Source organism: Falco peregrinus, chromosome 3 (genome assembly GCF_023634155.1).
Source record: "Falco peregrinus isolate bFalPer1 chromosome 3, bFalPer1.pri, whole genome shotgun sequence".
NCBI classification, from domain to species: Eukaryota; Metazoa; Chordata; class Aves; order Falconiformes; family Falconidae; genus Falco; species Falco peregrinus.
In genome coordinates, this window is record NC_073723.1 from 44,224,209 (window position 1) to 44,239,573 (window position 15,365).

At 37.6% G+C, this 15,365-nt stretch overlaps 1 protein-coding gene across 3 annotated transcripts in view; it reads left to right on the forward strand.

Moving 5' to 3' along the window:
- Window positions 1-14,127, forward strand: part of ARMC1 (armadillo repeat containing 1) — a 33,391-nt gene extending 19,264 nt beyond the window's left edge. For all 3 annotated transcript variants that reach the window (XM_027778485.2, XM_013294517.3, XM_005231547.4), the window contains exons 4-7: window positions 7,694-7,883; window positions 11,267-11,383; window positions 11,467-11,541; window positions 12,105-14,127. In XM_027778485.2, coding sequence (XP_027634286.1) covers window positions 7,694-7,883; window positions 11,267-11,383; window positions 11,467-11,541; window positions 12,105-12,296 — 574 coding nt within the window. In that variant the 3' untranslated portion in view covers window positions 12,297-14,127. The remainder of the gene's footprint in view (window positions 1-7,693; window positions 7,884-11,266; window positions 11,384-11,466; window positions 11,542-12,104) is intronic.
- Window positions 14,128-15,365: the final 1,238 nt, after the last annotated feature.

Below are 15,365 nucleotides of genomic sequence, written 5' to 3' on the forward strand. Positions count from 1 at the left end.
GGAGCAGTACTTGCATGTATGAAAAGGATTGGGATCAAGTGAAAATGTCTACTTCTAATGTGATCATAAGTTTTTTTCAAACTTGTTGGAAAGGTACTTGGGTCATTCTAGAAATGGAGTCTCTCAAACGGGCATTTTAAAGAAAAAATTATGCATCCAGTCCTTTGTTACATTCACTGACTGGCTTGGGATTTTTCTGTGGTAAGACTAAGTTAAATCTAGAGTTGGTTTTACTTTTCATTCATGAGTAGATTTAGTATGGTATTCAGCTGAGGTCTTGCCAAGTATGAGCCTTAACTTGGGTACTTAAGACATTTTTTATTCTTCAAACTCTTCATATTTGTTAGATTTTAATTGTGTGGTGGATTTTTTTAAAAAGATCTGTGCTTTCGGGTACTGTTTTTCCATTAGTATGTAAATTCCTTGAGATGTAAGTATGGGAAATGTTACCTGAACTGGCTTTAAAAGGTTGAGATCTATTTCCTTAGTTTTGTGGATTGAGTTGATCTTCCCTTCACCACTACTAGCTTTCTTTGCCTTTATAGACTTGCTTTTAGTCTAATTTTTCTGTGTGTTGGTTTTCCAGTACTCATGAGCAAGAGCATAATGATGAGCCATACAATGCATCATGTCCACCTTTTCTGATGGGCTGCACCACAGCCTTTCTCCATTGATTGTAAGGCTGTATACCATGCCCCCTCCCTTATGGGGCCATGCATACTGAATATATATATATATATAGTACAGACACTCTGTACGTGAAATTGCCTATTACATGTGTATAAGTGGTGTATTGCAAATGCGCTGTTCCTGTATATCATTTTCCTTGCTTAGATCTTAACAGTTTCAGGGAGTGGGCTGTTCTATGATTGAAAGAGTCTACCTCTGGTTGCCCTCTTCTCACAGAGGTTTCTCAGCCTTGTGCAGGGAATGAGCTGTAGCTTTTCTCCATGTATCTAGTAAATTATTGGAATTTTAAGTTTTGTATTAGAAGTTTCTAAATTGTTATTACAAGGTATAATAAGCTCAATAACTTTCCCTTGATCACTGTGGTTGGTAAGAGCATGCTATAAGCCAAGGTGAAAACATTTGAAATACCAGTTAGCAAATAGTTTAATGACTTTGAGAACAAAGCCTCTCCTTTTCCATCTAGCCTTGCCTTTAGTTCATAATGTCTTAATATAAAACAATTTAGGACTAAGCAGTGAACCATAAGTCTAAATATGGGAGCAGAAAATTTCTGAAATCAAAATAAAATTACACAGCTGCTTATATTTTAGTCTAATTATCAGAAGCATTAGTTATTTAAGCTGTCATGCAAAACTCTTAGGGAAAACAGTATGTAAGGAAAGTAGTTGGGGAAAATATTTTTGCTTTACTTACACAAAAGCCTAGCTTCTAAAATACTCTTAACCTGAAAAAATAGATATCCATAAGTAGGTAAAAATGGATCTGCTCCATGTACATTGCTGTTTGAATTTGCTTAACAACCTCTCAATTTGTAATATATATTCACAGACTCACAGAATGGTTGAGGTTGGAAAGGACCTCTGGAGGTCATCTGGTCCAACTCCCCTGCTCAAGCAGGACCACCCAGAGCCAGTTTCCCAGGACCATGTGGCTTTTGAATATCTTCAAGGATAGAGACTCTACAACTCCAGTGGGCAAGTGATGCCAGTGCTCAGTCACCCTCACAGTGAAGAAGTGTTCCCTGATGTTCACGGGGAACCTCTTGTGTTTTGATTTGTGGCATTGCCTCTTGTCCTGTCACTGGGCACTACTGAAAAGATCCTGGCTCTGTCTTTGCGCCCTCCCTTCCGGTAGTTATATACATTGATAAGATCTGAGCCTTCTCACCTGCAGGCTGAACAGTCCCAGCTCTCTCAGCCTTTCCTCATCAGCCCTTTAATTATCTTCCTGACCCTTTATTGGACTCTCTCCAGTATGCCCATCTCTCTTGTGTACTGGGGAGCCCGGAGCTGGACACAGCACTCGAGGTGTGGCCTCACCAGTGCTGAGCAGAGGAGCAGGATCACCTCCCTCACCTGCTGGCAGCCCTTCTCCTAATGCGACCCAGGATGCCATTCACCACCTTGGCTGCAAGGGTATGTTGCTGGCTAATGTTGAACTTCGCGTCTGCCAGGACCCCCAGGGCCTTTTCAGCCAAGCTGCTTTCCAGCTGGTCAGCCCCCAGCCGGTGCTGGTTCCTCCCCAGGGGCAAGGCGTTGCACTTCCACGTCCCCCTGGGTGGCAGCACAACCCTCTGGTGTATCAGCTGCTCCTCTCGGTTTTGTGTTATCTGCAGACTTGCTGAGGGTCCACTCTGCCCCATCATCCAGATGGTTCATGAAGATATTGAACAGAATTGGACCCGGTATTGACCCATGGGGTACACCACTAAATACTGGACTCCAGCTAGATTTCACAGCCCTGATCACCACCTTTTGGGCCTGGCCATCTAGCTGGTTTTCAGTCTACCTTGCTATCTGTTCACACAGTCCATACTCCATCAGCTTCTCTACGAGAATTGTATAGGAGACAATGTCACGAGAAATCCACTGCTCTCACCTAATCTATGAAGCCAGCCATTTCATTGTAGAGAGCTATCAGGGTGGCCAGGCATGACTTTCTCTTTGTGAATCCATGCTCACTCTTCCTGGTCACCTTCTTGTCCTTAATTGTCTGGAGGAAATGGTTTCCAAATTTCTTCCATCACCTTCCCAGGGGCTGAGGTGATCGTTCAAAGATTAACAAGAGCATTGAAATTTCATTAATGGGTAATTTTGTTGTCTTATTGTGGGTAGTGGGCAAATGGAACAAGTACAGTCAAAAGTAGCATCAATGTAGAAGTGAGACTTTTGGAATTAAATGACACAAATTTCCTTTTGATAGAATCTAGGATGTAATTTAATCTTTGGTAAAGAAAGATACCCTCTTTAATTTGAAGACCTTCTGACTCTAGGTTATAAACTTACTGAAACAAAAATTAATACTAGTGAAGTGCTGTTATAGTATGTTATCTGTTGGGCTAATGTGTCTTTAGAGCACAATGTATGCCACTGAGGAGATGCATGTAATAGTTTCTCTGCTTGTACACAGGGTCTGCTGTACTTTAAGCAGAGTTATGATTGCATCTGTTTCCTCTGATACAGAAGTGTGTATGTAATGTACACGTTTATTTTAAAATCTATACATAAAATATTACAGCTCTAAAAAGGATAAGTTGGTCTTTTGCACAAACATACACATATATATATAAACCCCCCTATATATATATTTACAAATGTATTTGTCTTGTCTTTCTCCAAAAGGGGAAAATCCACTGTATTAGTCTTTCTCAGACTTTGTGCTTTTTCTAAAGGAAGAAACATAACTTTCTATGTTATTTTTACATCAGATACAGCTATGCTAGGAAGACTGTTGGGGCCCTTCTATTATCATTTACAATGCTGCATGTATACTTGTCACATGGTGGTTGTACAGCCATAATGCTATATGCTGCTTACGCATTCTTTTCAAGCATGTGTACTCAACCCACATCCCATACACCTTTGGAGCTGTAGCCAGTAATTTTTGTGTCCTTTAAGCTTAGCTAAAACTTTAAAAAACGTCTTGTGCTAATAAAACCTCTGCAGCACTTGGACCGTGTTCACAAAGTTATTTTTAGTTGTGAAGAAAGACAGCTATTTCTTTTATGCTCTTCTGACAGATACATAATATGTTGGATTCTGTGGTCATGTTATACAGTCAGCTTTGGGTGAACATAATGGAAGGACTGGCAGCAGTTTAAGTTGAACTTGGCTCCCCAGTTCAAGAGAGACAGAGAACTACTGGAGAAGGTCCAGTGGAGGGCTATGAGATTAAGAGACTGGAATGTCTCCCTTATGAGGAAGGGCTGAAAGACCTGGCCCTGTTTAGCCTGGAGGAAAGAAGACTGAGAGGGGGTCTTATCAATGTCTACAAATATCTTAAAGGCATGTGTCAAGATGATGGGGCCAAGACTTTTCAGTAGTGCCAAGCAACAGGACAAGGGGCAATGGGCACAAAATGCAGCACAGGTAGTTCTGTCTGAATGAGGAAGAACGTCCTTCCTTTGAGGGTGACAGAGCACTGCACAGGCTGCCCAGAGAGTTTGTGGAGTCTTGTCCTCTGGAGGCAGTCAAAACCCACCTGGACACAGCTCTGTGCAACCTGCTCTGGGTGAACCTGCTTTAGCAGGGGGTTGGACTAGATGATCTCCAGAGGTCCCTTCCAATACTGACCATTCTGGGATGACAGGAATTCAAAACAACAGTGAAAGATAAAGATCTGAGTTTCTGGCAGGCTGAAGTAATGTGAGATGTTACCGCCTCTGAAAGAGATTGTTACCGACTCTTACCAACTGTTACTCTGCTCTAACTGGAGACTACAGTTTCCCTAGCAGGGTGGCAGAACACTAGTCATGGAATATTAGAACAGCCCAGGTTGGAATGGACCTCGAAAGATCATCTGGTTTGACCTTTTCTGGGAAAGGGGGACTAGATGAGACTATCTAGCAGCCTGTCCAATCGCATCTTGAAAACCTTCAGTGATGGGGACTGTCACATCTCTGGGGAGGTTGTTCCAGTGATTGATTATTCTCAATCAATCTCTAACTGCACAGTGACTTTATAGTATGTACCTGCACCTTCGATGGTGAATGAAGTGCTATACTAGAGTGTGATTGGGGTGGCAGGTGAGCAAGAGCCACCACTGCTGTGGTGGTGGCAGGAGACTGGGTCAGAGAGTTGTGAGCAGCGGTATCAAACTGCTGACGTGCAGGTGCTGGGAAGGCCTGTGCCAGTGTCATCAGAACCCTCTTAAAGTTGCATTTTTTTTCTCATTTCGGGCCACAAAACCAGAGCCTGCGTGTTATCCTTATTTTTTAAAAAAACCCACACTTCCACTGTTCTGTTTTCATTTTATGTGTAGTTTCATTGTATTTGTTTTCTTGTTACTAATACAGTGTATAAAGAAACAGTCAGCATTGAACATCACCTTGGTTTTACAATAGAGAGGGTTTATTATACTTACTTCTAGACAGGTGTTATTTTCCTTAAAGATCATAGAATCTTGGAATAGTCTGGGTTGGAAGGGACCTTTAAAGGGCATCTAGTCCAACCCCTCTGCAATAAGCAGGGGCATCTTCAACTAGATGAGGCTGCTCAGAGCCCTGTCCAACCTGACCTTCAGTGTTTCCAGGGATGGGGCATCTGCCACCTGTCAGTGTTTCACCACCTTCATTATAAAAAAAAAAAAAAAACAACACTAAATTCTTCCTTAGATTTAGCCTGATATTAAAATACTAAGGTTTCTATTCTTTTTGTAGCTGTTGTATAAATCACTTTCATTAAAAAATAAGATTGATGCAAAACTTGTATTCACTCATTTTACCAGTGCACTAGAAATTGTAGAATAATTTCTGTATGGAATTTTGTGCAGTTTTGTTTTAACTGAGTTGCTGAAAGTGTAGTACTGCATTTCTGCAGAATAAAAACTGGCTTATACCTTTATTAGGGGATTGCTTTGCGACCTGGTATTCGTATGTGACATCTACTGTTCTTGCCTTTGTAGTGTAGTGTCTGAGTTTCATGCTGCTGCTTATTCACAGTCAGTTGCTTATTTTGCAACAGATTCTCTTTATATAAGATTAAAGACTTGTGTTTGGGCTTTTGTGTTTTTTTTAAATGTGAAAGGGGTAACTAGAGTTACCATCTGTAACTTAGTGGTAGATAGTAATAATCCTCTATTTGGAAAAATACAGGAAATTATCAGAGTAGTTTAAGAGTGTGTGTATGCATATGCATAACGTTTACTTGTATAGACTTGTTTTGGGAATATCTTAGAATGCTTGTATTGAATAAGAGGAGATTTAAATTTGTGTTTGCAAGTCAACAGGTTGTTTCAGTAATACAGTTAATCTCGGTTCATTATTTTTCCAAGATCTATGCCAACTATAATGTTGTGAGCACAAAACTTGTATGAAAGTGACTGTTGATTTTTTTTTTTTGCTTTTAGGTACTTGTATATTTTATATACTTAGACATATTGATAACTTTATCTTTCTTTTGTGTATGTATATATGCATTTATGTATTATGGCTAATATTAAGTATATTTTATTTTGTATTTGTCTTGCTGAATTTTTTTTAACTCTAGAATGCAGTAGTAAAATTTTATTCAAAAAAACCCTCTTACCAACAGCATAGTGGGTGCTGTAGGTGGGATAATGATATTTTCAGTAGTGTGCTTAGTTAACTGCATTTAAACTTACGAAAAAATAAGTCTGCTATTGTAAATCTGTTGAAATGGCCAGGGATTTTGTCATTTTTGTTGAAAGAATTTGCTAAAACTAATGGTCAGGTAAATTTCATAGTATCTTGATAAGTTGTCACTTTTGCACAAGCTAATTTATTACTACCTCAAGACATCAGCTTGCATGGCTTTATCATTTGTTCTATTACTTTAACAAATTGTGGAAGCTTGAAGTTGAAATCTTTGTGAGTTCCCAGCACTTGTTTCTGTGAATTAACATATTCTTTTTTTTCACTGTAGGAAAGTAGAATGTAAGCATGTATTTAAAATTGAACGTATGCTGAAATGCTTTACTATTTTATGTCTTGGTGGTTTGCTTATTACCTTTTTTTTTTTTTGTTGAATGCTGTCAGTGTACTGAATGATCACCAGAACTCATGTTTTCCTCTCCAAATGAGTGTGGTTCAAAACCAGGTGCAGAGAAGGGGCAGGGGGGAAGCTAGCTGGGACCCCCACAAGCTGAGAACTCCTAACATTCTTGCTTCAGTGTTATTTGTCTGTATGGTAGGATGGAAAATGTGTTTAATGTCTGGTAATTAAAGAAGTCAAATGGAAGAAAAAAGAAGTCTAAAGGTACTTGTTACTTAGTGTTTGCTAAACAAAGCAGCAAAGCTGTCATTCATCATTTTAAGATTAATTACAAGTTGATGTAGTAATAATTTTGTTTCCGCACATAGCTTTAAATCACTGGCATAATTAAAATGCCTGAATTTAGACAACAGATTTATGTTAGTACCTTACTAAAATTACCTTTAATCATAAGAAATTAATATATGTTCAATTATCTACATTTTTTCTGTCTAAAAAAATGCTAACATATAGTTTGTACCATAAATTTTAGTCTAATCAGAAATAACCTTCGGATTCCTCAAGAACTGGGATTCTGCTCAGCTGTTTGTGCTCAGTAGCTTCAGAGAAGAAAACATTTGGAAAGATTGCAGTTGAACAGAGAGGTTATTTTTATTATGTAAAAAGGAAAGTGGGAAATTAAACTCACAAGGCAGTTGGAGATCTTTTGGTAAAAAAACCAAACCTCAACATGGACAAAGTAACTGGTGCACTGAGCATCTGCTAACATTTGGTTTGTAGTTGTCAAACTGATGTAAACTATATTCAGGTTGTTTGAGAACACAGACTTGTTTACAATTATATTAGAATTTACAGACTTAAAAATTGGAGTATTGGAAAGGAAATAGCTTTGCCTAATTTCTCCTCTTTTAAAATCTTTGCTATTTGTTGACTGTATAATTGTATTTCTGTAGCACGTGGAGTATTCCAGTTTCAAGGACATAATGAGCAACTGTTCAGAGTACTAATGTAAAAAGAAATATTTACAAATCTTAATCCCTTTTTTCTTGAAGGACCACTACACCAGGAGAGACTAAACTTTTAGCTTCTGAAGTCTATGATATCCTTCAGTCTTCTAACATGTCAGACACAGACAATGTGAATGAGATGAATTATCGTCGACGGAAAGCACAGTTTTTCCTCGGCAGCACAAATAAGCGTGCCAAGACAGTGGTTTTGCATATAGATGGCCTTGATGATTCGGTAAGGAAACCTTCAGCATTTATGTAAATAAGGCATGCCATACTGAGATGTATTTTGCCACAAAAACAATGTATTCAGGCTGCTTGTGTGGCATCATCAGTTGTCAGCAATTTCCATGAATTATATTTTGAATCGCAAGATCTGTAATAAAATCTTGCATAAATCAAGCTTACTCAGAAGATCTAAAGAAGATGTTTTAAGGTAAGTTCCTTGATGGCTTTTTAATTACTCTAAAAAACTATTCTGTTTTCGCCTTTCCTAATTTTCTTTTTCAAGAAAGAAGGGGATAAATAAGGTACCTTTAGCAGCTTTGCTTAAGGGTATCTTGTGAGTGTATCAGTGTGTTAAACAAAAAATAAGTTTCCTTTTAGTTACGGAGATTTCAGACACTGGCTTTTGGTTTTGGTGGGTTTTTTCCCCCTTACTCTTAATTTAGAAATGCTGCATTTTCTTTGAGCTGGTTTTGCTACATCTTTTCATTGTCTGTGAGATCTTTTCTACTGTAGTGACCAGAATGGCATTTGAGTTAATGAGGTCTCACTGAGTCTTTATGTAATGTCAGAATAACTTCTACGGATTTATCTACCATACCCCTGTAGATAACACCCCAGGGCCATGTTTGCCTTTTTACGGCTGCCAAACAGCATGTAGACTATTTAAGCATGTTATCCACAAGTGCCCTCCGGACTCTGTATCTTCAGTTTTGTACCCATTTTAAATGATCAGACCTGATCCTTTGCTTTGTTGCTTTATATTTTGCCAAGTAAGCGTGTCCACAGGCCCAGTTTACCAACAGCATACCCATCGTACTGTTTTCATAAGACCATAGTTAATTCCTTTAGAAATAACATGCTGCTCTAGCTCACTTTATACAAAGTAAATATTTTTTACAGTTCTGTCCTTCCAGCACTTGCTATGTCTAAGAGGCAGTGCTTTGTCAACACCATTGGCTTTTGTGCTCTGAAGGGGTTTTTTTAATTCAGTCCTATTGGTTGTCTCCTGTTAAGTTTGCTTTGGTTTGTTTTCAAGCTTCTAGTTGATTTGTTTGTTCACAGGTATCTCCAAGCAAGAAATTTCGTCCACCTATGTTTTGTGAGTTTAGATATGCTGGCTATGGTCTAATTCTATCTTAGAAGTGTTTATTTGTGTTTTTCAACAAATGTAACTTAGCAAGATTTGTGGAGTTTCTCTCTTAAAAGCTGAGGCAAAGGTATCCCGAAAAAGCTTAGCTCCAGAGAGCAAAACTGCAGGCTCCTGTAGTTGCCTAGAGCGCACCAGCATGTTTTTCTAGCTCACTGTTAAAGAAAAGAAAAATCTGACTGTTCGCTGGCTGAAGATGGCTAGTGTACATTGCTCTATGTACATCATCAGATGATTAAAGAAATGTTAGTGATACTCCAGGTGCTCACCCAGCAGTTAAACATACCTGTAATGCTGTTTTAAGCGTCGCGGTAAGTTAGCACTGGAAGGATAATGAAGGATGAGAACAATAAAAGCAGCATAGTTTCATTCAACGCTATTCCCAACTTAACTAGCAAAGATTATAAAGTGGCACATATGAGTGTTAAAAAACATAGTAGGTAAACGCAGGTTATAAACACTGTATTTTAAGTTTACCTGTGTTTTATCTTCTAGATTTGGAACAAGAAGCTGCTGCTAGGAATGATTGCAAATCCTACAAATGCCTGTGGATTTTAAAACCTCAAGTATTAGATACTGATTATTTCAAGGAGGGAAAGGTCGTTTGTGGTTTAGTGTGGGGTTGGATGTTTTTATTTTAAGATCTAATTATCAAAATTACTTATAAGCTTAAAAAAAAGGAAAGAATGAAGCAGTATTTCAGGAGTCTGTGGCACCCCCCTCAGTAAGTTTTCTAGTCTATACATTTTAGCAGTACTTGTCTAGGTTATGGTGATCAGGGTTTGATGTGCAAGAAAATAATCTAAACTTCACCTGTCCTACACTGTACCTGTCCTACCCTGTGCCCACGCTTCAGGAGTACCATGCAGAAAGATGTCTAGCTGTGTATTGAGGTTTGTGCCTAACTGCCATAGTTAAACATACTTTGTAAAGGACATTTGTGCAGCAAGACCGGTGCTGCCAAGCTTCCAGATGTTTGGGGAGTCTATATGGGCCTTGGTAAGGTCTGTATGGACCTTTTTCTTTTAAGAAGTGATTTGTCAGGTATCTAATCACTGAACGTTCATTTTGAATTAAACTGATATGCCTGTGATTTAACCTGGGATCTCAGAGTAAAAAGCCAAATTCTGTCACAGAATTGCTATACACCCATGTAAGAATAAAATATTTGTTTAGGCTAATAAGCTGTGAATGAGTGGTATAAAGTTATTTTTCAAAGTCTCAAAAACATTATTTAAATACATAAACTTACACAAATTAGTTCAATATATATGCTAAACTGCCAAAAAACGCCCCTGATTTGCATAGTTCTTTCAGAGATTAAAATAATTTTATTTACTTGTTGTGCATGAAACTATCCCAAATACTGACCACCAATTATTTGAGAGCTAATGTAACATGCTTTGAAATAACTTACTATTTAAAACCTTGCAGAAACTTGCAGTAAAAGTTAAATACATCATTATTTTGAACCTGTGTAAGGCTGTCAGTTTATTTCTGGTACAGTGCATCTTCTCTTTTTTCCCCTTTTCTGCTAGCAGTCTCTCCAAGTATATTTTAATCTGTTTTGTTACAACTAATCTGTGCAAATATTAAAAGGAAAAATAAATGACAGAAAATTCTGAGATAATGTAGAGCAGATGCAACTAGTACAGGTCAATGTAATGTTACAGCACAGCAGGCAATGTCACTTGCTTTAAGCATAACATTCTGTGGGTTATCAACCAAATATTTTCCCTTTGAAATAAGAATTGTGCTGTGCAGTGATGTCTGTGAGCTGCCACAGATGAAGCAGCTGAAAGATACAACAGCTGCTTTGATGCATTCAGTCAGTATGGAGGCAAGGTGTCTGATAAATACCAACTTAAACACTAACTATTCATCAATGAGCACTTCAGTCAATCAGAACTTAACCAGAGGGGACTGTTTAGCTGATCATACGGCAGAAAAAAACATTCTTTGCTTTTCAGCACTTTTCTCTAATTATTTACAGTTGATTCCATCCTTCTTTGACTTCTAAAGTGTAAGCAATTTTTCTCTTTTTTTTTTTTTTTTTTTTTTTGTGGCAAGAGAGCCTAATATTTGTGCACTAAAATGTAAGTCTCAATTTTCTTCTGCAAAAATGTGGTTGAGTAACAACCTGCCCTCAGACATACAGGAATTCCTTAACAATTAATTGTGAGCATTTTCACATGGTGTGTTATGAAAGTACTTTAGTTGTGGGGTGTTTGTTTCTTTTCCAGTCTCGAAGGAATCTTTGTGAAGAAGCCTTGTTGAAAATTAAAGGTGTTATTAGTTTTACCTTTCAAATGGCTGTTCAAAGGTGTGTGGTCCGAATTCGCTCAGACTTAAAAGCAGAGGTAAGTGCTTGATAAGCCTCCAGATCCTCATGTTATTGCATTCTGTCACACTAAGCTCTTGGCTTTTTTCTGTGTACTTGTAGGCATTGGCAACGGCAATAGCATCAACCAAAGTTATGAAGGCACAGCAAGTTGTGAAAAGTGAAAGTGGCGAGGAGGTAGGATATGTTTTTAAAATACCAGTTGTTCTAGCTCAGCTCTATCTTTAATACCAGCACCTCTGTGCCCATGACATCTGATGCCAGGCAAAATTTTTCAAGTGAGTGTGCTACACATACAGTAGAAGGAGAATGAAGAGTATCCGATGTCAGGACATGTATGCGTAGAACAGTTTTACAAAACTTAAGTGTTTGGAAGAAGGACAAAAATACTGTAAATATTTCTCTCCTTAATGATATGAAAAGGATCACAGAGAACCTTTGGGGTTTTTTTGGCTGCAGTTGCTGCACTGTTTTTATTTTGCAACTACAGTAAAGGGCTGTCTTTATTGATTATTTTTTTTTCTTGCATGTTAAGCCAAAGCTTTTTTTATTTATATCCTAATCATAGTAGATTCCAGATATATAGTAGGTTCCATTTATATTCTTGATGTATAGGGGAATGGGGAAGGAGTCTCACAACATGCATGTCTGTCATCCTCTATATATATATATATGTAACTTCCATTCATTCTTTTGAGTTACAACAGTTGATGTAATTTTAATCTGTTGTGTTTTATCAGATGCTAGTTCCATTCCAAGATACTCCAGTAGAAGTAGAGCAGAATACAGATCTACCTGAATATTTACCAGAAGATGAAAGCCCTACTAAGGAACAGGACAAAGCAGTGTCTCGTGTTGGGTCGCACCCAGAAGGTGCAGCAAGCTGGCTCAGCACAGCAGCAAACTTTCTATCAAGATCTTTCTACTGGTGACTTGTATTTGGTGTTAAAAGACTGTGTGAATGAACCAACAGGGGGGCCAGTTTTCCATTGGTGTGGTGAACTGCCAAGTGCAATTTGCAATAAATCATCACAAAAATTTTAGATTAAGCAAATGTATGCTGCATTTTACATTTTATTGGACATTTAGCCTGATAGGGCAGGGGTCAAAAACCAGAGGCCTCCAATCAAATTGCTCTTTAATTTGTTTTTCATTTAGATTTTATTGCTTCACTTTTTAAAAATGGGTCCACTGTTATATACCAAATGTTTATGCGTATAGAGCTTTAAGTTTGGCTTCACATGAAACACGTGATGGGGAGAATCCATTTAACTCAAGTCTCAGGGCCTCTGCGAAAGAAAATTCTTAACAGCTCTAGTTCTGCATTAAATGAAATACCCTTTTTATTTCTGCATCCCTTTGGACTAATGTTATTTTGTTTAATTTTCTAGATTTTGACTCCAGAAAAAAATAGTCTGCCTCTTTTTTTTTTGCCTTTATTTTTGCCAACCATGTTCACAGCGTGAGCACAGTGATGTTCCCTTTTTGCTATCACTACAGACTTGAAATTTATAACCCTTTTATGTATATTGAATTTTTTCCAGCCTGCCCTTAACCATTGGAGTGCTTGAGGTTAAGAAATAAGGGATTGAATAAACACAAATACATATACATACATTGTACAGTAAATAAAGTAGAACATATTTGTAATGATGGGTGTGACTGACTGAGATATATATATATATATATATATATAAAAAACTAACAAATACCACTGACTGCTGTTTAGGCTAGCTGGGAAGACTAGCAAAAAAAAATTTGTGGTCTAATGTAGGGATGACCCAGTGCAGCTCTGTCTGCAGAGAATAGAGGGTTGTAGGCTGTATTTGGTTAAGAAATGGTGTTCACTGTTAGTAAATATTTAATGGTAACTGAAACTTTAAACTTGAAGAATAAAGCAGAACTGAATGCCTCTTTTGCCACAGTGCCACACTCATAAATTTTGGCTTTAAACCTTTTCATTTTTTTACCTAACAAATCTGATACATAATTACTGTTCCATCCTAATGTCTTTCATGAGGCTTCCATGAAAGTACATCAGCTTGGATAGGCTTAAAAACATATGCAGACAATTTGCTTTACCTTGTTACTTAACAGACAGTCTAGGTTTAAAGATGTCTTGGTAATTTCTGTGACCGGAAGTGATAATATAAGCAAAACTTCTGTAGGTAGAGAATAATATATATCTGAACTGTTACTAAACACTGTGTGCCCGAAAGGATTCAATACACAGTGCTTGAAAACTGCAGTGCCACTGCTTTGTTGCACCAGAGAAATACAGCTGACAACTTTTAAATAATGTTATAAACCTCATTATACAATGCTTTTTTGTGGTAATGTATTTGCTATACTATTAATTATATTTACCACTTGGAGACTCAGAAAAAAAATATTAATGCATCAAAGTTATTCCCCTGTGCCTGTGCAGAAGGAATGAAAAACAAAATTCATAGGCTGTCATAATACTACAGAAATGCTGAGGAAATGGTAATGTAAAATAATAATGCAGGTCAGAGTTCACCCACCCGTTAATTGTCATTCTAGGGTAAAAAAGAAACAAAAGCTTGTTGGCAGACTAGATATCTCATGTTTTTTAATATATCTAGTTTATTTTTCATCCAGGTTTACACGCACAGATTGAAAATACAGGCTTTTCAAGGCATGTATTGCTTTAAATATGTAATACTACTCATACTGCTGTCTAGAATGTTACAGTACCAAATGTGTTTGAAAAGTCCTCTGTTCTATAGCCATGAATGCAGAGTTTTATTTTTCTGCATAAACATCTGTTTGCATTTGCATTACTGCACATCTATTTACTAAAAGACTACACCCTTTGGATATTAATGGTTCAGTACCAATAGGTATTACAGTTTGTTTGTGCATTTGGTCTGTAGGTGTGCTTTTATGACAGTATTGCAGCTCTTGTAGAACAGTTTAAGGCACCTGTAAAAGTTTTTGAAATATATTGTAAAATAATAAAGGATAATATAACTAAACAAAATATGACTGTTGCCTTTTTAAATGTCTAAACAAAGGCTGGTGCCTTTTTCTGGTATTAGATTTATATCGTTTTCATCTTTATTTTCATTCATCTCATTTTAACAGAGGAATGCAAATGTCTAGGCATAGCGAGATCTTTGCATATCACAATGGGGCTTTTGCGTATGTTTAGAGCATGCTTGCATTTTAAACAATTTTTTTGTGAAAAGTAGGTAAGTAGAAGCTACTTGAAGATGTAATCTCAAATTCATTCTTGGGGAGGTATTTTGGACGTTGGCTTTTTTTTTAAAATAAATATGTAGGTCATATTTCATTAAGGAAATTAAGAAGAATCAACATTGCTGGAGAAACCTTTTGGAAAAAAAACCCAGCCCCACAATGCGGTCATTCATTGACTTTATGCCTGTACTTTTTCAGAGGTCAGATTAAGGATGAGAAAGCCCTTCTACTCTGGCCAAAGATGACCATAAAAAAATTACTGTAAAATTAGAGGCATCCAAAAAGAAGCTGAACTGGGAGACGGAACACTGGTATTGCATTGCAGTAGTTGCAGAGTACTCGATGGCCAAGGAAGCCACCGCTACATCATGGTTTAAGCTCCTGAATTCTCCTAGGGTTATAGCTGTGTACACCATAATAGAGTAATCACTACCATGTTTCCTCATAGTAGGAGTAAATGCTGATGGGGTGGGTAGAGGCAAAATTGAGGCTTATAACTGTGCCTCTGTGAACAGCTGTCAAAGCACTGTAAGCATTCTGCAGTATTGTGAAATAGAATATACTCTAGCTTTCCCACTCCACAATCACCTATGGCTTATTCTGTACAAAAATAGCTGACGTTGCTGACTTTTGCCATAGGCCCTGCAAGCTGACGAGGAAGTGTACTGTGTGGGGCTAATTTGGAAGAAAACATTGAATACCTAGGCAGATGCAAACTGGCAGGTGAGAAGTACTCCTGTAACTGCCTGCAATGTAAATAAAACGTGGGTGCTCCTTTT